This window comes from Taudactylus pleione, unplaced genomic scaffold (assembly GCF_031769625.1).
Source record: "Taudactylus pleione unplaced genomic scaffold, aTauple2 ptg000788l, whole genome shotgun sequence".
In the NCBI taxonomy this organism is placed as follows: domain Eukaryota; kingdom Metazoa; phylum Chordata; class Amphibia; order Anura; family Myobatrachidae; genus Taudactylus; species Taudactylus pleione.
The window spans coordinates 5037961-5065753 of NW_028285190.1; the positions used below are offsets into that span (position 1 = coordinate 5037961).

Here is a 27793-nt window from a genome sequence, read left to right on the forward strand (position 1 = left end):
TGGCTCCTGATTGCCCCAGATGTCAGGGGTACTTGGTTTTTCGGAGTCTCTCCATCGATACTCCATTCCTGATGCTTCACTGCCCAGACCTGTTGTCTCAGGGTCCTGGGGTTTGCCTTGGACCTGGGTCGTTTGTCTTTGACTGCGTCCCTACAGTGGTCTTACGGCTTCCCTGGCTTTGTCATCGTTGGAATGATTAGAGCACATGGATCAGCTTTTGCTGGGACTTACCACAAACTGTGGCAGCCATAATTCTTATGGTATTATACCTGTCGATACGATCCTCTGGTGTCCAGGATTTCCAGATATTCTGGCATTTCTTCCGGCTGGCTTGGGTTTCACCCTCGGCCTGACCTTCCTGACAGTGCAGATCTCTACACTGTCAGTATGATTAAGATATGGAATTGCTCCGCTCTGATATCCAGTTCATCCTTTGGAGTGTTTTCTGGATTATGCCTCCATTTGTCCTCCCTAGGGACTCCTTGGGAGTTAGTAGTGGTTCTTCGTTAACTCCGGGGAAAGTTAATGGAACCGCTTGTTGTGATAGCCATTACATGGTCTATTGCTTTGGCTTTCTCTCTTTCTACTTCAGGGTCCATAGGGTATCCACAGGATACCTTGGGGTATAGGTGTGACGTCAGTCGCAGGGCACCAAAGAGTTAAGCTTTCAGCCTCCCAGGATGCACTAGGTCCCCCTCCTATACCCCTCCCCCGGGCCAAGGCACCTCAGTTTAGTTTGGTGCCCGGCCGGAGTCGGGTGCACCTGTTGGAGTGGGGGCTAGAAGAGCCCCTGAAGCTTTTTCTTCATGCAGCTGTGGCTGCACATCTGGATGAACAGCATGGACAGTCAGTCCTGACGTCCATGCTGTCTTCCCTACACCCCGCCGGTACCAGAACGCCGGTACTGATCCGGGGATGCTGGTGGGCGTCTGGGGTCACAGCTAGCGGTGACCCCAGATGCTCCGGACCATGGCCGGATTCAAGGGGGACAGAGGTAAGCAGCGGGGTCCCGCGGTGGGTCCCCGCTGATCACATGATCCTAAGTTCCCAGGCAGGGGGCTCCCTGGGGACTGGCTGCAGTGTGGAGCCAGGCGACCAACCTGCGCTTCCACTACCCCCTGGGACAGCGGACCGCAGCAGAGCGGTAGCGCTGCGGCGTCCCAGGGGTTAAATGCATGCCAGGGGAGCGCGCCTTCCCTGTCTCACAGCCGGCGCCTCCCCCGCTGCACACAGCCCTCTCTGCACTGTGCTGACTGGTCCTGTGTCAGCGCTCCTCCCCCAGGCCAGCTTCTCTCTGCTCCTCGGCGGCCATCTTCTCTGCAACGCATGGTGAACGCTGCTGGAAGTCTGGAAGGAAGCATCGTGGTCTGGGTCCCCCCGCATACCTCTCCTCCGCTGTGGCTCAGGTCTGTGTATGCAGCGCTGTGTCCTACCAGGCCCTGTGTCTGTGTAGTTGAGTGATCAGCGCTGTTAGTGCAGGAATTGTTATTTCTCTGCATTGTATGTGACTGTGCTAGCGCTGCCTGTAACTTTTCTTCTCTAAACTGTCAGCTTTATTACTGTCCCTGTTCTTTCTGCTAAAGCCCTTGCGGTGCGGTGCTGCAGGGTGGTCTCTCGCCTATTTAATACTTAATTGGTGAGAGAGGTCACATACGTGGTGCCATCATGTCTGAAAGTGATTTTCCCCTCCGGCTACAGTGTACCACGTGCAAAGTACCGTTAGCGGAGGGGGAGGGTAGCGCGGAGGGCCTTTGCCGGCAGTGTTTGTCCATGGCGCGGCCTATTACGGTTACAGCACCGGTACAGGAGCCGCCCTGGGCTTGTTTCGCTCAGGCGTTAACAGCTTTAGTGGGCCAGTTAGCTCCGCAGCCCGCGTTTACTCCGATGGGTTTGTCCCAGCAGTCTGTGGTGTCGTCACCCATGCAGGGGTTCCCACGACAATTGGTGGTACCCCACAGTCTCCCTATTTCCCCGCTCCCGGGTTCTCAGGAGCCAGCGTGGGTTAACTCCCTGACGAGTTCTGTACAGCACTTGTCGGATGTGTTGCAAGGGGAGTCTGTGATGCGGCCTCATAAAAGGCCGGTGGCGTCTCTGTCCGCTCCTTATGAGGATGACGAAGGGACGTCTGATGATGGGGAGATTCTGGATCCTTACGATCAGGAACCTCTCCATACTAAGGACGCTGATGCTAAGTCCAAAGTATATATTCCTGGACTTATTCGGGCGGTCCGCACAGCCTTGGTGATTGAGGACGAAGTTCCCCCAGCGGCTAAATCTAAGTATGCCTTTTTCAAAGATGTGAAGGGCGATGCCACAGTCTTTCCTCTTTCGGGTCAGTTGGTGGACCATTTAGAGGAGGCGTGGAAACAACCTGGCAAAAGATACCAGCCGCAGAGACGCCTGGCGGTGGCTTATCCGTTCGCGGATAATTATTTTGCTAAGTGGGAATCCCCTCCACAGGTGTATTCTCACGTGACCCGTCTTGTCCGTAGTGCCACATTGCCGATGCCATCCATGTCCTCCCTTAAGGATGCTACGGACCGCAAGGTAGAAATCTGCCTGAAGTCCGCTTATTCCCTTGCAGGGGGGGCAGCACGGCCGGCTATGGCCATTTGCTGGGTTGCCAGAGCGATGGAGCGCTGGGCGGATTCATTAGAGGCTTCTTTTGAATCCGACTGTCCGGCCGAACAGGCAGAGTTGATTGGCAATCTCCGTGATTCGGCCACCTACATCAACGAGGCGGCTCTAGACATTAGTACTCTGGTGTCTAGAATTTCTTCAGCAGCGGTAGCTGCTCGTCGCACCTTGTGGCTGCGATCCTGGAAGGCGGACGCAGATTCCAAGAAAGGTCTGGAAGCGTTGCCGTTTACCGGAGAAGTTCTCTTCGGTCCGGATCTGGATAAGATTGTGGCCACGTTGGCGGCAGCCAAATCTGCTTGTCTCCCGTCGGCCGCTGCTCCTTCTGGTTCTGGACCATTGTCCTTTCGGTCATCTAGGGCCCAGGGCAGGCCCAAACCACAGTCGTTTCCTCGACAGGCTGGCCCTAAGAAATCGGTCAAGCCCCGGAAACAGGCATGGAGTACCAGACGTCCGGCCCCCAAGCCAGATGACAAGCCTGCGGCCTGACGGTCCGGGTCTCCCCTTGGGGGATCCCAGGGTGGGAGGCCGCCTGCTGCAGTTCTCCCGGTGTTGGTCGTTCACTACGACAGACACTTGGGTTCTGGAGGTGGTCTCCCACGGGTACGCCCTCTCCTTCCGGCACAGACCCCCGGCTCGATTCTTCACCACGGGTCTACCATCAGACCGGAACAAGGCTACGGAGCTGCGGAAGGTATTGCACACTATGCTCCAGGCTGGAGTTATAGTGCCTGTTCCATTCTCCCAGAGGGGCCAGGGTTTCTATTCAAATCTATTTTTGGTACAGAAACCCAATGGGTCATATCGTCCGATTCTCAACCTCAAAGCACTCAACAAGTCTTTGCGGGTCCCGAAGTTTCGGATGGAGACCCTACGGGCCATCATTCTGGCGCTGGAACCTGGGGACTACATGGTGTCATTGGACATACAGGACGCTTACCTGCATGTCCCTATTCTTTTGCGCCATCAAGAGTTCCTTCGGTTTGCAATCCGCAGCGACCACTTCCAGTTTCGGGCGTTACCTTTTGGCCTGGCGACAGCACCACGTGTTTTCACCAAGGTGATGGCGGTCATGGCGGCTTCTCTGCGGCTGCAAGGAGTCCGCATGTTGCCGTACTTGGACGACCTGTTATTGGTGGCATGATCTCCAGAGCTCCTGTTACACCACTTGGACCTGACCATTGCACTGCTGCAACGGCACGGCTGGCTAATCAACTGGCAGAAGTCCACTCTAATCCCGTCTCGGAGGATTCTGCATCTTGGAGCCTTATTGGACTCGGGACAGCAAAGGATCTTCGTGACGGAGGACAAGATCTCTGCTTTACAGTCAAGGGTGCGCAGTTGTCTGCACAGCCGCCGGGTGTCCTTACACTCGGCGATGAGGTTACTGGGCTCCATGGTGTCGGTGTTCGACATGGTGGAATACCCCCAGTTTCACTCCAGACCTCTGCAGCACCTGATCCTGTCCAAGTGGAACGGGCTGCCTCAGTCTCTGAAGTTCCAGACGATTGTGCTCACCCCGGAGGTTCGCCTGTCCCTTGCGTGGTGGTTAAAGACGACCCACCTCAACAAGGGACGTCCGTTCTGGGTTCCAAATTTGGTCCTGTTGACAACGGACGCCAGTCTTCGGGGCTGGGGAGCAGTTTCGGGTCCACACTTGTTCCAGGGCAGGTGGACGCCGACAGAAGCGGAGCTTCCAATAAATATCTTGGAACTCCGTGCGGTCTTCAATGCTCTCCTGCAGGCACAGCGGTTTCTCCAGGGTCACCCGGTGCAGGTCCAGTCGGACAATGCTACCACCGTGGCCTACATAAACAGGCAAGGAGGAACTCGCAGTCGGGCGGCTCTCGTAGAGGTCTCTCGGATCCTGGTTTGGGCGGAGCGCAATCTTCCGGCCATATCAGCGGTCTTCATCCCGGGAGTGCTAAATTGGGAGGCGGACTTTCTAAGTCGCCAGGACGTTCATCCAGGGGAATGGTCCCTGCACCCGGACGTTTTTCAACTACTGGTGGACAGGTGGGGTCTTCCAGAAATCGACCTCATGGCGTCCCGGCACAACAACAAGTTGCCGGTGTACGGGTCTCGCACAAGAGACGAAGGGGCGTCTCTGGTGGATGCTCTGTCCGTCCGGTGGACGTTCAGGTTCGCATACCTGTTCCCTCCGGTCTCCCTTCTTCCACGGGTAATCCGGAAATTCAAACAGGAAGGAGGGACGCTCCTGTTGATAGCTCCCGCGTGGCCCAGACGGCACTGGTTCTCAGACCTTCAGGGTCTGTCCGTGGACAGTCCTCTGCGGTTGCCGCTACGACCGGACCTTCTGTCTCAGGGTCCTTGTCTTCACCCGGACCTGACTCGGCTGTCTTTGGCGGCGTGGCTGTTGAGACGGCCATGCTGAGGTCCCGGGGGTTTTCCAGCTCTGTGGTGCGTACCATGTTACGAGCTCGGAAACCGTCTTCCGCGAGGATATACCATCGCGTGTGGCATACGTTCTTCCAGTGGTGTCGACCGAGAGGTTATGCACCGCGGGAGTTTCGTCTGTCTCGGATTCTCGCCTTCCTGCAAGCGGGACTAGATCATGGGCTTCGCCTTGCTTCTTTGAAGGTACAGGTTTCGGCCCTATCTGTCTGGTTTCACCGTAGGATTGCTACAATCCCGGATGTGCGCACCTTTATGCAAGGTGTTCTCCGTATTCAGCCGCCCTTTGTTCCACCTGTGGCGCCTTGGGATTTGGCTGTGGTCCTGAGGGCTCTCCAAGGACCGCCGTTTGAACCACTGGGCTCAGTGGATATTAAATGGCTAACAGCTAAGACTGTTTTCCTTCTGGCCGTTGCTTCGGCCAGACGTGTTTCTGAGTTAGGGGCTCTTTCTTGTAGACCCCCTTTCTTGGTTTTTCATGGGAACAGGGCAGTGCTCCGCACTCGGCCCGAGTTTCTTCCCAAAGTTGTTTCCCAGTTTCATGTTAACGAGGAAATAGTTGTTCCGGCCTTTAACTCACTGGGTCTTTCCGTGGGTGAGGCCTCTTTGGATGTTGTGCGGGCCTTAAGGACTTATGTTGACCGCACTTCTTCGTTTAGGAAGTCTGACGCTTTGTTGTCCTCTATGGCTTCTGTAAAAAGGGTTGGCCTGCTTCAAAGCAAACTTTGGCAGCCTGGATCCGTATGGCTATTTCTGAAGCTTATCTTCATGAAGGCCTACCGGTCCCTCCTTCTCTGAAGGCTCATTCCACTAGGTCTGTGGGTCCTTCGTGGGCAGCTCGACGTGGTGCCTCGGCAGTTCAGATCTGCAAGGCTGCTACGTGGTCTTCTGTCCATACCTTCGTGAGGTATTACAGGTTTGACACCTTCGCCTCTCAGGATGCTTTCTTCGGGCGGCGGATTCTCCTTTCTGCACAGGAGCGTCCCCACCCTTAAAGGATACTGCTTTGGGACATCCCCAAGGTATCCTGTGGATACCCTATGGACCCTGAAGTAGAAAATATGAGATATGGTAAGAACTTACCCTTGTTATCTCTATTTTCTCTCAGGGAGTTTATATCAACCAGGTGAGTGTCGGAATTGGGAGCGTTCTCATGTGGCTCCCTCTTCTGGAGGGCATCTTGTCAGGGTGTGAGTTGCTCTCATCCTGTGTTTCTTCTTAGTGATTTTTAGGTACCATATTATTCTGGAACTTATGGTGCGGCCATTCAGTCCCCAGTCCTCTCGGCTGGTGTGGCCTCATTGAATGTGGTCCGGCCTCTGTGGATTTATGTGATCAGTTCAAGTTCCTGACGGAAATCGGACTCCTTATTGGTGGTCTGAGATTTCTGGTTTTAACAGGAAAGGATGGCCGGCCTATGGCCATATGTTGGCTGGACGGCCTCGTATGTCTTCTTCAGGGGCCTACCCATGGGTAGGCCTTTCTGTTGTTGCTGCTTGTTTTTTCTCGGGCCATGTAACCCTCGTGGGTGGCTCGCTGTGGCGCCTTGGCTGTTTTGCCTTGCTAGGTGGTCACGTGGTCTTCTGTTCACACCTTTTTAAGGTTCTAGGCATTGTTTTCCTTTGCCTCTCGGGATGCTTCCTTTTTGGCGGCGGATTCTCCTCTCAGCACAGGAGCGTCCCCTCCCTTGGTTGACCTGCTTTGGGACATCCCCAAGGTCAACCCTGTGGACCCCCTATGGACCCTGAAGTAGAAAACAAGAGATATGGTACGAACTTACCTTTGTTATCTCTGTTTCTACGAAGTCCATAGGGTCCACAGGGCGCCCGCCCTGACGCACCTGGCTTCAAATGGACTGTGTGACTGGTCACCGGTTTTCCGTCTCCCATTTCTGTGAGTATGGTTATCGAGTGTTCCAGTTTTCTCTCTCTTTTTCTCTCCTCCTCCGGCCTTTGGCTACTTACAAACTGAGCTGCCTCTGGCTTGGGGGTGGGGTTATAGGGAGAGTGGACCCAAGTGCATCCTGGGAGCTAAAAGCTTTAACTGCGTGGTGCCCGGATTTGGTTCCCAGCCTATACCCCAAGGTCAACCCTGTGGACCCTATGGACTTCGTAGAAACAGAGATAACAAAGGTAAGTTCTTACCATATCTCTTGTTTTTTCTTTTCAAGATTAAGACGATAATCTATCTAAGCAACTTTTCGTACCAAGGACCATGTCATTGATTGTGGATGGAAGAAAGATTTTTACCTCTTCGAAAAATGTTTATTTAATTTAATAGGCCGGTATCCTATTAGACTTGGCTAGTTCTCGCCGACGGGGCTATCCAATTAGCCCCGAAAACTAGCACTTATCAGGGATTGTTTCACCTGCCTCAGGCAGACGAAACAACATATCCGAAATTAGCCCCGTGTTCGTGTCCACGATCGCGAAAACACATAGGTTTCACGGACGCTGTGTGTGTTCTCACAAAAAGGAGAAATGTTACCCAGCATTATGTTGTGTACACGGAGTGGTCACCAGGGCTTGTTAGGCATGTTTATCCATCCAATGTTCCCTTGCAGAATTGTCTTTGAACAATCCTTTGTAACTAAAGCTTGGTTTTGTCTGTTTAAAATAATTTAAAAATACGGGAAGACTCTCAGGAGTTCTCGCGGTGGCTGCAAGCCGCACCCTGTTACTTCAGCCCCTGAGTGTTTGTTCTTTCACCTCAAGTAGGCCAGACAACACTGATGATCTGGGACTTGATACCGTCACCCAGATCGTTGCGTTGTTGAATTATTAGCTATGAAGGTCTGGATTTTTTTTTTCTTAGTAGGCATTTTACCTAAATTCCTAGCTAATTTCAAATCAAAATCACAATGTGGCCCTTTACATTGGTAGCACTGATTACGTCACATGCCAAGTGTCTTTGTGTGAGTTTTTTTTGCCGCAAACGCATCTTATTCGCAATGCGATGTGAATAAAATGCTCAAGCACTTTTCTAATAAAAATATGGAGCCCCCTCCCCCCCTATGTGCGCGTGCCAATAAATGGGCATGGCCACTGAAACATGGGGCGTGTCAACATGACACACACCACTTTCTAGTCACTCTGGGAACATTCCTTTCCCTTCCATATGCACCTTAATGGAGTGCCCCTTATACAGTCCCTCCCATGCAGTGCCCCCAGTAGTGGTCCCCCTTATGCAGGCCCCCAGCAGTTCCCCTTATACGGTGCCGCCAGTAGTGATCCCCCTTATACAGGCTCCCAGTAGTGATCCCCCTATGCAGTGCCCCCAGTAGTGGTCCCCCCTCGTACAGTGCCCCTTGTGCCCTCAGTAGTGGTCCCCCCTATGCATTGCCCCCTATATAGTGCCCCCAGTAGTAGTCCAAATACAGTGGTCCCCCCCTATGCAGTGCCCCAAGTAGTGCCCTTTATATAGTGCCACCAGTAGTAGTGATTCCTCCCTCCCCCCCATGCAGTGCCCCCAGTAGTGGTCCCCCGTGCAGTGCCCCCAGTAGTAGTCCCGCCCCCAGTAGTGGTCCCCCCGATACAGTGGTCCCAGTAGTAGTTTTTTTCCTTATCTGCCCTAATACAGCTGTACTTGGGGTGGTTCTGAGACCTCACATTTATATACTTGTTAATATTTGTGAGGTTTGTCACATACGGTTGCGTGCTGCACGTTGCCATATTTTGAGTGGAACTGTGTGTTGCATACGCTGAAAATGGGTTCCTGCAGCTAATTTTTAGTATCAGTCAGGACCAGTATAGCGCTGCTTGATCGCAAGGCTTGGTCAGATATGTCTGACCAGGAGATAGAGCGTTATACTGCACCCATTTTTACTATCCTGCAAGCCATGTGCTGCAGGTGTTAGTGCGGAGGATTTAACTCTTAAAGGGTTCTGTATGTGGCGTCATCGGGTGCCGGCCCCTTTCACGACCCCCTTGGGCGGTTTGTTTTCTCGGGATCCTCTTAATTGCGGATCGCCGGGCGGGCCCCATTGTTGTACCTCACTTGGGGTTACTTTACCATACTGCCCTTTTTCATCTCAGGGTATCTCGCAGTTTCTTGCACTCTTCCCCTGTGACACAGACTATCGCTCCCTGCAGGGGTTTTTCAAGTATATGAATTCTCCCTGGTGTCACAATAGTCTGTCATGCCCCTTGCAGGGATTACCACAACAGCCACCCTGGGTGGATGTCGTTTTTCTACGAAACGCAAATTGGCGTGGTTGACGCCCTGTGGTTACTTCCCAGTTGGCTCTGCCGTGAACTGGATACTGTTTTGGGCTCATTCCCTCTTACACGTGGGGAAGCCTATTTCAAGTATTATTATCCCTGCTTTAGAGTGAATGTTGACCTGCACCTGTATCATACACCCTCAGTATTACGTGCCTTCTGGTTCCCTGTTGCTGACTAGCGGGGGGATCGCATGGCGGGACTCTGGCTGTTGCCAGTTATGAGGTATTACAACAGTGTTTGGCCTCCTGTCCCAAATTCCCTTAGGGTCATCACGAGCCTCTCATGGGGTGGATGGGCGTGTTACTCGTCGGATTACAGACGTTACTACGCATCCCATTCCTGCGTGGTCGGATTCTTCTGATCCGTAGGTGGTAACTCAGTATACTTGCTTTCAGGGGTTGTTACCCATTCTACCATGGCTATAGTATGGTTGGTTAATACTATTGCATACTGAGCTGATGCATTTGTAATGTTTTTTCCCCACCAACACGTCTGGGGTTCAAATGTATTTGGTCGCTCACGTAATATATGCAGTTGTCATAGGTGGACATGCCTATATTGGATACCAGTCTCCTAACTTTCAGAGTTCCGGCTGCGACGGTATCTTCCGTAATACCCTATGGCTGCGCTCTGGGAATGCAGAGGTGCAGATACCATCTATAGGGTAGATCTTGTTGGGTCCTGACCTTGACAGTGGCAGTACAAATTTCCCGCCTTCAGCTATGCCCACTACAGGGCCTCAGACTAAGTCTATTAAGTATTTTTGTCCTCTGCGTCAGCCTAAAGGTCTGTTTCTTCAACCGAGCAGGCCTGGACTGCCAGCCGATCCTCCTTCTGAACCTACGGATATATCGTCAGCATGACGAGACAGGCCTACCACTGGGAGATGGCGATTTTCTCAGTTCGCCCGGTACTAGTGTCTAGTTGCCGCGGCTACGTGGGTAGGAGAGTACGCCCTCTCTTTGCTCAGGCGGCCTATTTCCATGTGATGGTACACAGGCCCTTATTCGGACCCGAACAGGGCCTTACGAATCCAGAAAGCTATACAGTTGTTGCGGTAAGCGGAGCTAATTGGGCCATCCCCACTTTCTCAGCGAGGGACTGGTTGTTCTGCTTTCTTTCTGGTGCGGTGGCTGAATGGTCCTCTTTGGCCTATTCTCTGTCTCAATTCCCTGAACCAGTTCCTAAAGCTACCTGGGCTCAGGAGGCAATCCCTATGCTCCATCATACTATGTTTGGAACCTGGGGACTTTATGGTATCACTGGATATACAGGACGCGTGCCTACGGGTACTTACAGACACCTTGCCTCAGCATGGACTGAGGTTTGCTGTATCACAGCACTTACGGTTTTTCGGGCTCTGCCTGTTGGGACTGTTCTCAGCCCCACGGGGGTTTACCAGCGTTTTGGATTTTCTAACAGTTCTTCTGTTCAATATATCCCAATGCTCCTGTACCCAGCCTATACCCCAAGGTCAACCCTGTGGACCCTATGGACTTCGTAGAAACAGAGATAACAAAGGTAAGTTCTTACCATATCTCTTGTTTTTTCTTTTCAAGATTAAGACGATAATCTATCTAACCAACTTTTCGTACCAAGGACCATGTCATTGATTGTGGATGGAAGAAAGATTTTTACCTCTTCGAAAAATGTTTATTTAATTTATTCGGCCGGTATCCTATTAGACTTGGCTAGTTCTCGCCGACGGGGCTATCCAATTAGCCCAGAAAACTAGCACTTATCAGGGATTGTTTCACCTGCCTCAGGCAGACGAAACAACATATCCGAAATTAGCCCCATGTTCGTGTCCACGATCGCGAAAACACATAGGTTTCACGGACGCTGTGTGTGTTCTCACAAAAAGGAGAAATGTTACCCAGCATTATGTTGTGTACACGGAGTGGTCACCAGGGCTTGTTAGGCATGTTTATCCATCCAATGTTCCCTTGCAGAATTGTCTTTGAACAATCCTTTGTAACTAAAGCTTGGTTTTGTCTGTTTAAAATAATTTAAAAATACGGGAAGACTCTCAGGAGTTCTCGCGGTGGCTGCAAGCCGCACCCTGTTACTTCAGCCCCTGAGTGTTTGTTCTTTCACCTCAAGTAGGCCAGACAACACTGATGATCTGGGACTTGATACCGTCACCCAGATCGTTGCGTTGTTGAATTATTAGCTATGAACACTCTGGGAACATTCCTTTCCCTTCCATATGCACCTTAATGGAGTGCCCCTTATACAGTCCCTCCCATGCAGTGCCCCCAGTAGTGGTCCCCCTTATGCAGGCCCCCAGCAGTTCCCCTTATACGGTACCGCCAGTAGTGATCCCCCTTATACAGGCTCCCAGTAGTGATCCCCCTATGCAGTGCCCCCAGTAGTGGTCCCCCCTCGTACAGTGCCCCTTGTGCCCTCAGTAGTGGTCCCCCCTATGCATTGCCCCCTATATAGTGCCCCCAGTAGTAGTCCAAATACAGTGGTCCCCCCCTATGCAGTGCCCCAAGTAGTGCCCTTTATATAGTGCCCCCAGTAGTAGTGATTCCCCCCTCCCCCCCATGCAGTGCCCCCAGTAGTGGTCCCCCGTGCAGTGCCCCCAGTAGTAGTCCCGCCCCCAGTAGTGGTCCCCCCGATACAGTGGCCCCAGTAGTAGTGTCCATCCCCCGTCCCCCCCGATGCAGTGCCTCCAGTAGTGGTCCCCGCCCAGAGTGCAGACATAGTGACACACGTAGCAAAAACGCTTACCTGAATCCCCGTTCCTGCTGCCGTCCGCTCCTCCATCCTCCCGGGCCAGCCCGCTCTGCATCATGACGTCTCTCCAATCACCCACTGCGGAAGCCGGAAGATGGAGCTCATGAGTGAGCTCCGGTGCGCAGCAGTCAATGAGAGTCTCTCTGACTCTCATTGGCTGCTAATTAAAACAAACACCGCCGCCGGCTGTGTGTTTGTTACTGTGTAGTGCTGACCGAACACCGTCCGGTCAGCACTACACTGACCACAGTGTCCTGGGCCGGAGCGCCCCCTGTGGCGCCGGTCCGATGGCGCCCAGGGCACAATCCCTGCTCGACAACACCCCTCCCCCCCCCCCCCCCCCCTGTTACGCCCACCACTTGTTTGAGCATTGTACTTGTTACGTGTGTCATCTTTATCTCCTATGGGCTTTTTAAAGTCGAAACTGAGTTGCTTTGCCAAGTTTAAGTTGGCATCTGTGCTTGTTCCTTGCACTGCACCCATTGTTCCATGTGTGCCCATTGCTCCAGTGTCCCCCAGATGGATTAAGATAAATGAATAAATGAGTACCAAAAATCCTATTTCTTTGTGATCTTTATCTTAACTACTTTCACTGAATGAATTGAACCCATAAAACATGCTCCTCATTCTGTAATCCTAATGTTCTCTCATTGTTTTGTTCCCAGTGTTTTAACAGGTGCCTCCAAATGATTAAAAGGCAGGTAGCTAAGAGGATTTGGGTTTCTTGCAGTTCTGTAATTTGTTTTATTTTATTTCCCTTCACACAGGGCCTGAAATTTCTAACCAAACTCATAGGTGACAAGCAAATCTCCATACAGCACAAAGCAGTCTACAAAGATGGCACGATTGTTGTACATGCTTCACACAGTGACCTCGATGTCGGCGAGGAAGTGGCCCAAAAGGGTTTTGCAGAGAGATGCAAATTTTCCAGTTCTCCAAACGGCCCACGGGAAACGGTGGAATCTTCGGCGATCAATGGAAAATCATGCCTTCTATGGGCAGCTAGAAACGTGGAAAGGCTGCCTATGCGGGAGCCCAAATCCTTACCCATGTTCAACCGATTTAACAATGAACAAAAAATATCTGACTCGAAGAAGGGAGATGACGGAAACAACAGTTTTCCAGTTCGAAGGTAAATGCTGAACATCCATACTTCAGTTATGTGCCAACACCATGCCAAATAGCTTTTATTTTTTCTATTTTTATTTCTTATGGCACTTTTGGCTTAGATTGTGTACTACTGATACAAATGAAGTTAAAAAGGATCAGAGGTTGTTGGATGAGAATAAGCAACTGAAGGATGAAAACAAGCAAATTAAGGTGGAAAAGGAAACATTGCTGCAGAAATCTAGGAGTCTAGATCTACGTATGCAAAAGATGCAAAACGATTTTAAGGTACATTTGTATTCTACTTTTGTTGTGTTCACTTTAATGTATTTGTTTTATGTACAATGCACTTTTCTTTTAAGACCTTCACTTAACATTTCATTTTGCTTCGAAGTATTTTTTCTCAGGGATAGCTCACGATAGGACATTTTAACTGCTGTACAAGCAGTGTGGTTGGGATGTACTAACAGTCTGTCACTTGTAAAACGCAGCTTTACCTAAGGATCATTCATCTCTAGACCAGTGTTTCCCAACGCCAGTCCTGAGAGCACCCTAACTGTGCATTGAAAAAACAATAATGTGAAAAATCCAGCGCTTAATAAAGCAAGCTTCAGTAGATTACGGCTTTAAATCCAGACTCCTTCTTGATTTTGAAACAATGTATCTGTAGTAAACACACTGAATCGAGACTTAGATAATCATTCTGTCTGGAATACACATCAAGGTATATTTTCTTCAAATGGGTAGGACACCACAAGCTACAAAAACAGCAACACTTACATTCTGTCCCGCATTCATATCAAGGTTTATTTCATCTTGTTTGTAAGTATCTCAGTCAGGGCCAAATCCAAATGTAGGGAAAAGATCATTTATTCACACAATATTCCATAAAAATCAAAAGGCCGAATAGAGAATGAATACATAAAGTAAAAGTCCTTAACTACCGGAGGTGTTGAAATTTGTGCATAGACCGCAATCCAATCAACACTTGCGCCATGAAGCTGCAGTCCTCAATCGCAGCAAGGAAAGGTCCGTGTAAGTTGAAACTAATACACACTCGATCTACTTGTCAGCACACAACAGTGCAATCCTTCCGGGTCTTATGTCTCAGATCCTCTCAGGTGTTAAGGTTTGTATAAACATAAATAAATCATCTTCATCTCTCATTTTGCTAGCTGTATCTCCATGTTTTTCATCCGCCAATTCCCTTTATAAATCTTAATACCACAAAAACTGAGTACAATTTTATATCTCAATTATGTTCTTCTTTACAGTGTAAAGAAACTTGATGCGGTGCATATCCTTTTTTTATATTACGGACATGCTCAGATAGCCGTTCTTTCATCATTCTGTTAGTTCTGCCAATATATTTCTTTCCGCATACACACTCTAACAGATAGACCACATTCCTAGTTCCACAAGTTATAAAATCCTTGATTGGGTACATGTTACCGCCACTGTTACCTGTACTCTATAGTTTTCTTTTGTGTGGTGCAATTCTTTCTATTGGTAAAGCACTGTTCACCAACAGATTCTTCTCACGGTACATGTTCTCCTCACAGAATCACAAGTGCAATAATTAGAACCACTTGTGGATCTTTTAAAAGGTCAGTCAGTAATGAATACACCTGTGCTCCAGCAAGGAAATATGGAAAACATGCACTGGGTTCCCTGAGAACTGGAGTTGGAAAACACTGGCCCTGATTCAGAGCCGGACGCTCTGATAGAGCGCTCGCTCTGAATCAGGGCCGGGCTATTTTTTCTTTTTTAGAACTGCCTCCTGGCCGCTCGCATAGCTGTGGGTGACCACCCACAGCTATAGCGAGTGGCCAGGAAGATGGTCGCGATGGTCAAGACCATCGCGACCATCGGGCTTGCGACGAGACCCTTGTGGTAGGGTCTCGTTGCCGCAAGCCCCAGAGAGATTTCGGCTCTAACAGAGCCGAAATCTCTCCCACTGACATCAAAAGTGATGTCAGTGGGGCCGCCCCCAAACGGAGGCGTTCACATGGGAACGCCTCCGTTTGGGCAGCCACTCCCCCGGTCCGCCCACCAAAGGGGGCGAGCTGTCACTCAACATCGCCCCCTTTGTTGCGAGACCCGTAGCGACGGAGTGCCCGTTGCTATTCGGGTCTCGCGCATACGCATAATGGAGCCGGCTCCGTCGTGCGCATGCGCACAGGCCCACCATCGACCCGGTTGCGAGCGCACAGCGCTTGCGACCGGGTCTGAATCAGGCCCACTGTCCTTAGACCAATGCATTTTGCCTGTTCATGCCATAGCAAACATCAAGGACTGCTACATCCCCTCATCCCTTTTTGGAAGTGTGTGCTAATTTGTAAATGGTGAAGGTGCAATTGCTATGGTGGTTGAAACCCTTGGTTACCCGCAAAATAGTGGATGGGTGGAATTGACCTTGGAGTGGAATTAACAAAAAAGTTAATTTCAGACGAAAAGTCTACTTTGTGGGAGATTGTTACCCAGCTCTGTGACCTGTTACTACAAGCACAATCTCTTTAGATGATCACCTATAATTTGTTTAAATTTATTGCAGGAAATAAATAGTTTTATTGCTAATCCCCAATTTATCATTTTAGCCACTCATTGTCTTGGTTTTGTGTATCCTTCTCCCTTTTTTTTCCCCTGTGCCCTATGTTTTTCATTGTTTCTTGCAAAGTGCAAAGCATTTCAGATAGGAGACAACCAGAGTTAGTCATAAACAAATACTGGTTAGGCCAAAGACAGTAGTAAAAGAAATGCACAATGTATAATAATGCTATGGGCTATATTTGTAAAGCGGCAGATGCTTTTTTGTGGGTTTGAGGTGAAAATTTAAAGCATGACGAACATTATGTGTAAAGCCCAGCGTTATGTATATGATTGTATGGAGTGAGTTTGTTGCCTTTTTAAGTGTATTATACTATATTGCTCTAAAGGTTGCTACACACTAGACCACAGGTTCTCAAACTCTGTCCTCAGGATCCCCAAACAGTACATGTTTTCCAGGTCTCCTCAAAGAATCAGTGAAATAATTAGCTCCACCTGTGAATTTTTTAAAATGTCAGTGAGTAATGAATACACCTGTGCTTCTGCTGGGTGACCTGCAAAACGTGACCTGTGTGGGGTCCTGAGGACCGAGTTTGAGAACCACTGCACTAGACAATGTCTTGTATGCCCGACCTCATCAGCAACATGACCCGGCGGGGGGTGCTGGCAGAGACGTCGGGGGCCATGCATTCAGCAGCATGGATCCCGCTAACGATATCTGATGCGCAGGAGTGTCAAACCTTTTTTTTCTTGGAGTGCCATATCACGAAAATCACTGAGGAGCCATAAATGTTTCTACATAACATGTAGATAAATAAGAACCTATATACGAGGCCTGATTGAAAAGTATTGAGACTGCCTCTGTTTTTCTGTCCACAGGTAGACATAGCAGCGATATGTCGGTTATTGTGAAGCTCATACATCGATGTGTCTGAACCTGCGGCTGAACTGCGCATGCGCGAGACCCAGCTAGCGACGGGTGCTCCGTCGCTCCGGGTCTCGCACCAAAGGGGGCGAGCTGTCGATGGTGATTGACAGCTAGCCCCGTTTGGTAGGCGGGCAGGGGGGGTGGCTGGCCAAATGGAGGCGTTCTCGAAGGAACGCCTGCCGTTTGGGGGCGGCCCTACTGACATCACCAGTGATGTCAGTGGGAGAGCTTCCGGCTCTATTAGAGCCAGAAGCTCTCTGGGGCTTGCGGCCATGAGACCCTACCACAAGGGTCTCGTCGCAAGCGCGATGGTCTTGACCATCGCGACCATCAACCTGGCCGCTCACAATAGCTGTGGGTGGCCACCCACAGCTATGCGAGCGGCCAGGAGGCCGAACAAAAAAAAAAAAACGCCCTGATTCAGAGCGAGCACTCGTTCAGAGCGTCCGTCTTTGAATCAGGCCCACAGTTTGGAAACCACTTGTCTAGTGTATGGAAACATGCAAATTTGTTTACTCCCCAAAAATTTTGTGTAGTTCCTTCGTTGTGTGAAGTCATGCTTTTGCTGTTCTTTGCGCACGGTATGATCCTATAGCACTGTGTTCCCCATGGACAGACAATGTTGACTACTATGCAAATCTCCTGAAAGCCCATTTGAGTAGAGTAATGAGGAACAACAGACCACATTTGCTGAAGAAACAGTGGTTTTTGCTCCAAGACAATGCCCGACCAAATGTTGCTGCTGTTGCATTGGCAGCACTGACTGAAATTAATGGGACATCACTGGAACACCCTCCACATAGCCTGGACTTAGCTCACTGTTATTTCTGGGCATTCCCAAAGAAAACAACTACGCAGAATAAAAGTTCTCAACAGATGATGAAGTGAAAAATGCCACCGCTGCAGCACTAACAGTGATGTCACAGAACAGTCACCTGCACGTCTTTGAATCATTGTTGAAACGCTGCAAAAAATGTATTGACTATTCAGATCCTGTGTAGTCATCTGATTCTGAATACAAAAATCTGTCTCATTACTTTTAAATCAGCTTCCGTATAATTGTATAAAAAGGAGTCCTTCGTTGTCTGGGCCCGAAGCAGACCCGCTCGCTAGGCTGCGTTCGCTCATAGCTGCCGATGTTTTGCAATGTGCGTATGCATCAGTGCCTGTGCGCAAACTAGTCCATGTGATCGGGAAGCGCATAGCCAGCCAGGCAGAATGAGTGACAGGATGAGCCATTTGTGGGTGGTGACAGGGGTTGGTTGATGAAAAAACAGGGGAGTGGTGGTGCGAACGTAGGCGTGTCTGAGCGTCTTAACGCCGTTTCAGAGGCGAGCATAATTATTACGGAGCGTCATAGTACACGTCACTTGGTTGAATTTCACACCGAAGCACTCGCAGTGCTTGCGGTAGGGTATGGTCAGCCACAAGTGCTGCGTATGCATCCAATGGTACTCAATATTACCGATGGGTGCATACACTTCCTGGAGATGATGTGCATAAGTGGGCGTCTTAAGATAGGCTTAGAACAAAAAGGAGGGTGTGAACCGCGCTGGTGTATCTAATTAATTGCTGATGTATATGGATGAAAAAGCACAAATGATATCTTATTCAGATCAATAAAATAATAAATTAAAACAATAAATTGTAATGATAATCTATCAAACACAAACAATGAATATTCTATATGGCTTGATCAATATAGACAATGTATTTTATTCCTTAAAATATAAAAAGTACATATACTTATGTGCACAAAAGAACTAAACATATATAGTATATAAATATACACAAATAAAAAATGTAAATATTAAAAAGAGATCCTGAAATCAAGAGTCTCTAGATATAAATGACCAATTCCGTCCACAGGATAATTATATAAAAAATCTATTTGAAAAAGCAATAGTCTTAATCCAAATGGTAGTGCCAATTTGGTGCCAACAATCACTGGCCTATGGGTGTCTCCGGAATAATGTCCAGCTAATATGTTAATTACCAGACTCGATAGAAGCGTCCACAGCCCGGGACAAGTGTAGAATTCCTGCACTGGCGTGCTGACGATCTAAATGGAGGCTGGAGAGTGAAGAAAAAGATGCCGGTCCGGAAAACAATCCAAGGTCCCAAGTGATGTATGCAAGGAGACAGGGAGCTAAACGCGTTTCGCTGTGGTAGGACCCACAGCTTCCTCAGTAGCATATATCCCCATGTCAACTGGAGGGCTTTTTATACCCTGGCATAATTGGAAATCATAAGCAGCTGTGGTTCAATCGAAAGTACAATCAATCAAGCCATTTAAAAAATCATTGTATATTATACATGCAAGAAATCCTATCATTAAATGCTACTATTGAATGTTAAAAGTATATGAATATGCACAAAACCAGAGATTATCTTCATCTCCGAAGTATAACACCCGATCATGTGATTATGTAACCAGTCACGTGACCCGAAATGGCCTGCAAAGACTCCGTAGCGGGTCACGTGTTGTAAACAAAAGCCGCTGAACTCAGCGGAGCTATACAATGTAATCTTGTCCATAGCCGATCACGTAATGTGAATACAAACCACGTGACTCCGTCTAACTAGTTCGGAGAATGGCGTTATTAGGAATATTCCCTCTGGTCACGTATGAACCAATCACATGATCGCTGCCAAGTAATTTTTGTCTTACAATAACAGCCTACACATAATGTTTTATTTAATCGCATAATGTAGACAATTCATGCGGTCACTGTAAGATAGTTCTAAATGAATTAAAATATTAATTTAAATGTTTTGTTTTGTTTTATAAGAACAAATCCATATAATTAAAAAATATTTTGATATTAAAAAAAAAAATGTTCACATAGCAAAGATAATTAATTCAATCTGAAGATCAAAATTGTTATCAACAATAAAGAAATCCATCTACTTTGATTAATATCTATAAATTAGATCATAGCATATGTTCATTAGTTAAATTATAAAGACATTTTGATTAACATCTATGACCATAGTGAATCCTATGAATGAAAATAATAAAGGTGGAAAAAGCAAACCAACTGATGAATCTAATATAGAAATATATACAATAAATGCAATACAGGTATCGGAAATGGGGTGAAGGGGACCCTATCTACCTCACAACCCACCTATCAGGATTACATAATCGTATTCAATAGACTCGTTGAGGCCGTCTGGATGTAAAGAGTTAAGTCTAAACATCCAGAAGACCTCTTGTCGGCAAAGAGTTTTAAACCTATCACCACCCCTTAGTGTAGATGTGATATGTTCCAAACCTATAATATTAAGTGATTGTGGATCACTATTATGTGCTTTTAGATAATGAAGGGAAAAGCTATGTGTAGTCATTCTATTCATAACATTCCGACGGTGCTCCATAAAACTTCTTTTGAGGGGTCTTGTAGTTCGACCCACATAATATAATCCACATCCACATGTGATTAAATAAATCACATATGAAGTCACAGTTAATAAAATTATTAATTGTTTATACACTGTTCGTCTCCCTATGAATAATAGTACTAGTTTTTTTATTTGTATGAGAGCACATTGTACACCTAGTTTTGCCGCAACGATGAAAACCTGGCGGCCTATAGGGAATCCACTGTTCTTGATTACTTGTAGTTATATCAGTAATTTTTGAGTTTGATCTCAAGTAACTTGGTGCCAGAATGGATTTTAAAGATTTGTTTTTTCTATATATTATCAATGGTTTGGAGGGCAGAATGTTCCTCAGAAGATTATCTTGCTGAAGAATGCGATAATTTCTCTGAATTATGTCTCTGATCTGTTTATGGCAAGAATTGTATTTACAAATAAATGCAACATTATTATTTTCAACATTTAGATTGTTTTTCTGTATTTTTTGTACTCATGTTTTTCACGCTATTATTTTTTTGTCACAAGCAGATCAGATCTGTTCATCTTCAATGTTTCCTGTAAGGCATTCTTTAAAATATATTCAGGATAGCCCCTTTCTCTAAAGGACAACAACATCTTATTCGCTTGTGTATGGAAACTCTCTAAGGATGAGCAGTTTCTGCACAATCTGATCAATTGTCCCTTTGGAATGTTGGCTTTCCAAGGATAATGATGAGCACTGTTGAAATGTAGATATGATTGAGTATCTACCTTTTTTAGTGTAATTACAAGAATGTATGGTATAGTCTCTCGCCTCTAGAGTCACATCCAGGAAATCTATACGACTGGGATGATACTGAAAAGTGAACGTTAAATTATAAGAATTTTGATTGAGTGTAGAAACAAAATGTGAAGCAGAGGATAGATCCCCATCCCAAATAAAAAATAGATCGTCAATGTAACGGCCATAGAAGACCAGGCTCGCACCAAACTCGCTCCCCCACACATGGTGGTCCTCAAAGGTGTCCATGTATAGGTTTGTGTAGCTCGACGCAAACCTGGTCCCCATGGCCGTCCCCATGACTTGGAGATAAAAAGTGTTGAGAAACACAAAAAATAATTGTGCGTGAGGATAAAAGAAATACAGTCCGTGATAAATACCCCATGTTCCTGTCGGAGATCTGGATCATGTGATAAACAGGATGAAATACACTGTACACCAAGTGAATGAGGAATATTGGTATAGAGTGAGGATACATCCATCGTGAGGAAAGCATAGGTGGATTTCCATTCTATGGATTCAATTTGTTGTAAAAAATGGGTGGTGTCTTTTATGTAAGATCTCAAGACAGGAACATAGGGTTGGAGGAAAGTGTCAACATAGCAAGAAAGATTGGAAGTGAGGGAATTGATGCCAGAGATAATGGGACTCCCGGGTGGTGAAGAGAGGGACTTGTGGATTTTGGGTAAATGGTAGTAAATGGGAACAATCGGATGGGGGTTATAAAGAAAACGCCAGATTTCTCTAGAAATGACTCCAGAGGCGAGGGCCCCATCCAAAAGAGATTTTAATTCAAGAAGAAAGGAAGGGGTCGGATCCGAGGGTAAAGTACAATAGAAAGATAAATAATTTAATTGATTATATGCTTCTCTTATATAATCCGTTTTATCCTGGACCACCAAACCACCCCCCTTATCTGCCTCCTTGATAATAATTGAAGTATCTTTTGTTAAAAGATTAAGGGCCTGATTCAGACCCACTCGCGAGCGGCTGTCCGCTCGCAAGTGGGTCGATGGTGTGCACTGCGCATGCGCACGACGGAGGGAGCTCCGTCGTGCGCATGCGCGAGACGCGACGAGCGAAGAAATTTCCTTCGCTCGTAGTGTCTGATCAAAGGGGGCGTGCTGTCGATGTTGATTGACAGCACGCCCCCTTTGGTGGGCGTGACGGGGGCGTGCCTGCCAGGCGGAGGCGTTCCCAAGGGAACGCCTACCGTCAGAAGCCGGCCCCACTGACATCACTAGTGATGTCAGTGGGAGTGATTTTGGCTCTTATAGAGCCAAAATCACTCCTGGCCTTGCGGTTGAGAAACTCAACCGCAGGCTTCTGCTCGCACTGGCAATGGTCGCGGTGGTCAAGACCATCGCGACCATCATCCTGCACGCTCGTATAGGCTGTGGGTGGTGACCCACAGCTATACGAGCGTCCAGGAGGACGCTCCATATTTATGGAGGTGGGCCCTGATTCAGAGCGAGCGCTCTGGTCAGAGCGTCCGGCTCTGAATCAGGGCCTAAGTACTCTCTTTTCCTTCCTCGTCAGATTCGAGACAGGTCTCTCTTTTTTTTTACTTGGTGGCATAAAGATTTAAAATCCTCCAAGGTAATCTTATAGAAGGATTCGACTGTGTTACTTTTAGCAGAAATAGGAAAGAATTCTGACTTGAGTTTCAATTTATTATGTACTTCCTGTGTATTTATATCAAAAGTTTTTATAATTGTACATGGTTCAGTGGGGGAAACATTCCCTTCCTCCCAAAGGTCTTCAAGTATAGAGAGGGGCAGAGAGTCCGTCTGGTCTAGAAGAATTGGGACTGAATCGTCCCCATTCCTCTTAAGATGTTTGTTGGCAAAATACCTCTGTCTACATAAATTACGGATAAATTTATTGAGATCCACAAATAGATCGAAAATATTGGGATCCGTTGTAGGGGAAAACTTGAATCCCTTCTTAAGTAGGGACATTTGGTCATGATCTAAATTCTTGGATGATAAATTGAAAACATTACATGGTATAGTGTCAACATGATTTTCACTTGCTCCCTGTTGGTCAATCTTTGGAGAACTTATAGTCTTTTGAAATTTTTTCTTATTGGCTTGGGGACCTCCCCTTCTGCCTCTAGGCTTCTGTCTCTTTGTCTTTTGTAATTTGGAGCAAAATAACGGGATTTGTGGTCTCTTTTCCAATGATCTGGTAATGAGTGTTCTTCCTGAAAATCATCTGAGACAATACGTTGTCTCATTGGACGTTCTTGATTAGAAAATCTAATCTTAGGTTTGGTCCCAAGATCCAGATGTTTGGAAAACTCAGTTCCCATTGAGTCATTTTGAGCTCTATATTTCGACCGTCAGATTTTCATGGATGGATCTAGGATCAGATTTGGTGTGGAAGTATTTATCATTCCTATAGTGCTTATGTGTATATACATTCACAGGAAAATTAGACTGGGCATCTCTCTCGTTGTTTCTATTCTTATTATATGATCTAATCCTGTTCTCCTTATAATCAATTAAGTCTCTCCTGAATTTTTTTTGTTTATTTTCTAGGAGTTGTTTCTCATATCTTTCTATTCTATCACTAATAATACGATCTTGTTCTATAAATTCTGCAGATTTAATAAAAAGATCCTCTATTTCCTTCTCACATTCCCGAACTTTTTCACATCTATATTTTATAACTAATTTCATAAGGGATATTGAACAGGAGTCTAGAGTTTTGTCCCATTCTAGTTGGAATTCCGAGCCCTCTGGAAAAATCGATGGTTTTGATAACCTGAGGCCCTTTAGAGAAAGGGGCTATCCTGAATATATTTTAAAGAATGCCTTACAGGAAACATTGAAGATGAACAGATCTGATCTGCTTGTGACAAAAAATAATAGTGTGAAAAACATGAGTACAAAAAATCCAGAAAAACAATCTAATGTTGAAAATAATAATGTTGCATTTATTTGTAAATACAATTCTTACCATAAACAGATCAGAGACATTATTCAGAGAAATTATCGCATTCTTCAGCAAGATAATCTTCTGAGGAACATTCTGCCCTCCAAACCATTGATAATATATAGAAAAAACAAATCTTTAAAATCCATTCTGGCACCGAGTTACTTGAGATCAAACTCAAAAATTACTGATATAACTACAAGTAATCAAGAACAGTGGATTCCCTATAGGCCGCCAGGTTTTCATCGTTGCGGCAAAACTAGGTGTACAATGTGCTCTCATACAAATAAAAAAACTAGTACTATTATTCATAGGGAAGACGAACAGTGTATACACAATTAATAATTTTATTAACTGTGACTCTTCATATGTGATTTATTTAATCACATGTGGATGTGGATTATATTATGTGGGTCGAACTACAAGACGTTTTATGGAGCACCGTCGGAATGTTATGAATAGAATGACTACACATAGCTTATCCCTTCATTATCTAAAAGCACATAATAGTGATCCACAATCACTTAATATTATAGGTTTGGAACATATCACATCTACACTAAGGGGTGGTGATAGGTTTAAAACTCTTTGCCGACAAGAGGTCTTCTGGATGTTTAGACTTAACTCTTTACATCCAGACGGCCTCAACGAGTCTATTGAATTGAATACGATTATGTAATCCTGATAGGTGGGTTGTGAGGTAGATAGGGTCCCCTTCACCCCATTTCCGATACCTGTATTGCATTTATTGTATATATTTCTATATTAGATTCATCAGTTGGTTTGCTTTTTCCACCTTTATTATTTTCATTCATAGGATTCACTATGGTCATAGATGTTAATCAAAATGTCTTTATAATTTAACTAATGAACATATGCTATGATCTAATTTATAGATATTAATCAAAGTAGATGGATTTCTTTATTGTTGATAACAATTTTGATCTTCAGATTGAATTAATTATCTTTGCTATGTGAACATTTTTTTTTTTAATATCAAAATATTTTTTAATTATATGGATTTGTTCTTATAAAACAAAACAAAACATTTAAATTAATATTTCAATTCATTTAGAACTATCTTACAGTGACCGCATGAATTGTCTACATTATGCGATTAAATAAAACATTATGTGTAGGCTGTTATTGTAAGACAAAAATTACTTGGCAGCGATCATGTGATTGGTTCATACAATACGTGACCAGAGGGAATATTCCTAATAACGCCATTCTCCGAACTAGTTAGACGGAGTCACGTGGTTTGTATTCACATCACGTGATCGGCTATGGACAAGATTACATTGTATAGCTCCGCTGAGTTCAGCGGCTTTTGTTTACAACACGTGACCCGCTACGGAATCTTTGCAGGCCATTTCGGGTCACGTGACTGGTTACATAATCACATGATCGGGTGTTATACTTCGGAGATGAAGATAATCTCTGGTTTTGTGCATATTTATATACTTTTAACATTCAATAGTAGCATTTAATGATAGGATTTCTTGCATGTATAATATACAATGATGTTTTATATGGCTTGATTGATTGTACTTTCGATTGAACAACAGCTGCTTATGATTTCCAATTATGCCAGGGTATAAAAAGCCCTCCAGTTGACATGGGGATATATGCTACTGAGGAAGCTGTGGGTCCTACCACAGCGAAACGCGTTTAGCTCCCTGTCTCCTTGCATACATCACTAGATTATCAGTACAATTTATTGTTTAAATTTATTATTTTATTGATCTGAATAAGATATCATTTGTGCTTTTTCATCCATATACATCAGCAATTCATTATATATATATCCAGCGCGGTTCACACCCTCCTTTTTGTTCTAAGCTCTTGTTGGGAGTTGACCACTCCATTGAACCAGCTGCTTGGTCGTCGGCACCGACTGATCTTCCCCTTCTCATTGTTATATTGTCTTAAGATAGGCTAGTGGGCGTCTAAATACACACCACGATCGCACGCCGAGACATAGTGGGCGTGCTATTGCCTTGGCGTGCGATCGCCTGCCTTGCTGTGGGTTAGCCGGATTTGTATACGCTGGCTGCGTGCGAACGCATCTAGCGAGCGGGTCTGAATCGGGCTCTCTGTTGCTTTTTTGTGTTAGTGCTCCTGACTCGTGAGGAACTCCGCCAACACCATAATAACTGCGATTTTAACCTCTTCAAACAAATATGGGGGGGAATTCAGTTAGCCTCGATAAGCTGCTTTCTGCTAAAAAAAAATGCTTATTGTGCAAATTTGTACTTGCCGCCCAATCCTATTACAGGTTGAGTCTCCCATATCCAAAATGCTTGGGACCAGGGGTATTTTGGATATCGGAATATTCCGTAGTTTGGAATATTTGCATATTATAATGACATTTCTTGGGAATAGGACCCATATCTAAACACAAAATGCATTTATGTGTTATATACACCTTATACACACAGCCTATAGGTCATTTTATACATTATTTTTAATAATATTGTGCATCAAAAAAAGTGTGTGCACATAAATTAAATTCATTTATATTTCATCTACACCTTATAGACACAGCCTGAAGGTTATTTTATACTATATTTTGAATAATTTTGTGCTTTAAACAAAGTTTGTGTACATTAAACCATCATAAATCAAAGGTTTCACTTTCTCAGTCATGCTAAAAACATTCCGTATTTCAGAATATTTGGATATGGGAGACTCAACCTGTATCTGTGATTTCTCCATAGCATCTGCTGCGAAAAGGTTTCTCCACCTCCTGTGAAGGTGAAGATTTGTCCAAACCTCTGTATTTTGGCTGAAAATGTCGAGACTTGGTGCAAAACCACTGGGACACCCTCCTTAATGACTAGAGGTTTCTAATTTGCTTCATTTGGCCAATAATGACGTCATTTTTGGGGGAAAGTGCAGATTACAGGAAAATGGGTTAATTGATGTGGGACAGGTATGTGGGTGCTATATGAGTGGGACAGGTGTTTTTAAGATCGCAGGTGGGTTTTAGATTCGTATTTTGAATGGTTTTTAATGATGCAAATATATACTTATAGGCATTTTAATGTACCCCCAATTTAAGTAGAACATTTGCTTTTCCAAACACTTGATTTCTTCCTTGCTCCAGGGATTACGCTGGGGTATAGGCACCCCCGCTAGACCACCCGGGCACACAGCTAACGGGGCCCCATTCACCCTTGGGACTGCGTTTCAGAATGGGGAGGTAGGCTTTCCCCGTTGGCTCCTCCCGCGGCCCTTGGTGCGTTCTCTCCTGGAGGCTTCCCAGCAGGGTGTCTCTCCTCCTCCACTACCTCCCTCATAGACGCTGAGCAGCCATTTTTATTGCACTGCCGGCTGCATCTAGTCTCTGGAGAGCTGAGCTCCTATCTCCCTGTACTCACTCAGGTCAGGTTATCCAGTTAAGCTCCTACCAGCCGAAAGGGGTTTGGACTGTTGAGCACTCACTGCCCATTTTATATTGCATTAAATGTGACTGTGTGCTTGTCCTCAAATGAAATTTACTTTCCTCTCTCTTTCTGCCTGTCCGTTTTCTGTACTGTTTATCTTTCTACGATCTCATCTGTGTTACCTTTCCTTGACAGATAGTCCATGTGTAAGCAGGGTGAGGGGTTTACTGTGTTCCCCCTCTACTAAGCTCCACTTATTTAATTTAACAGGTGTTGGTATTCTAACCCTGTCAGGATGCCGGCATCGGGATTCTGACCGCCGGGATCCCGAGCGCTGGCATCCTGTACCCAACCCTTGCGTAGCGTTGACTCCGCCCTCCCAGCTTTACCAGGGTGATCTGATTTAACCTGGTACCCTCTGCTGTGTGCAACATTGGAAACTGTGTATTAAGTACCTGCTGCTCAAGCTGATTTGAGCACATACGGGTAGATGTGTCACAAAGCAGAGAGATAAAGTACCAAACATTTAGATCCTGTCTGTCTTTCTTCATATACAGCCTATTAAATGATAGTTATGTTGTATACACTCTATGCCATATGTCGTTCGTTCAGACATATCTGGTCTTCTGATATATCTTGCAGATATATTGGTTCATCGGACTGTCTGTACAGCGGACCCACCGACCAACCCATAGGCTGGCTCAGGATCCGCCGACAATGT

General features: G+C 46.2%; 1 protein-coding gene across 1 annotated transcript in view; it reads left to right on the plus strand.

The window, feature by feature from the left end:
• Positions 1 to 27793, plus strand: part of STK31 (serine/threonine kinase 31) — a 171657-nt gene that overhangs the window by 50085 nt on the left and 93779 nt on the right. The window contains exons 7-8 of the mRNA XM_088457856.1: positions 12785 to 13149; positions 13247 to 13412. Coding sequence (XP_088313982.1) covers positions 12785 to 13149; positions 13247 to 13412 — 531 coding nt within the window. The remainder of the gene's footprint in view (positions 1 to 12784; positions 13150 to 13246; positions 13413 to 27793) is intronic.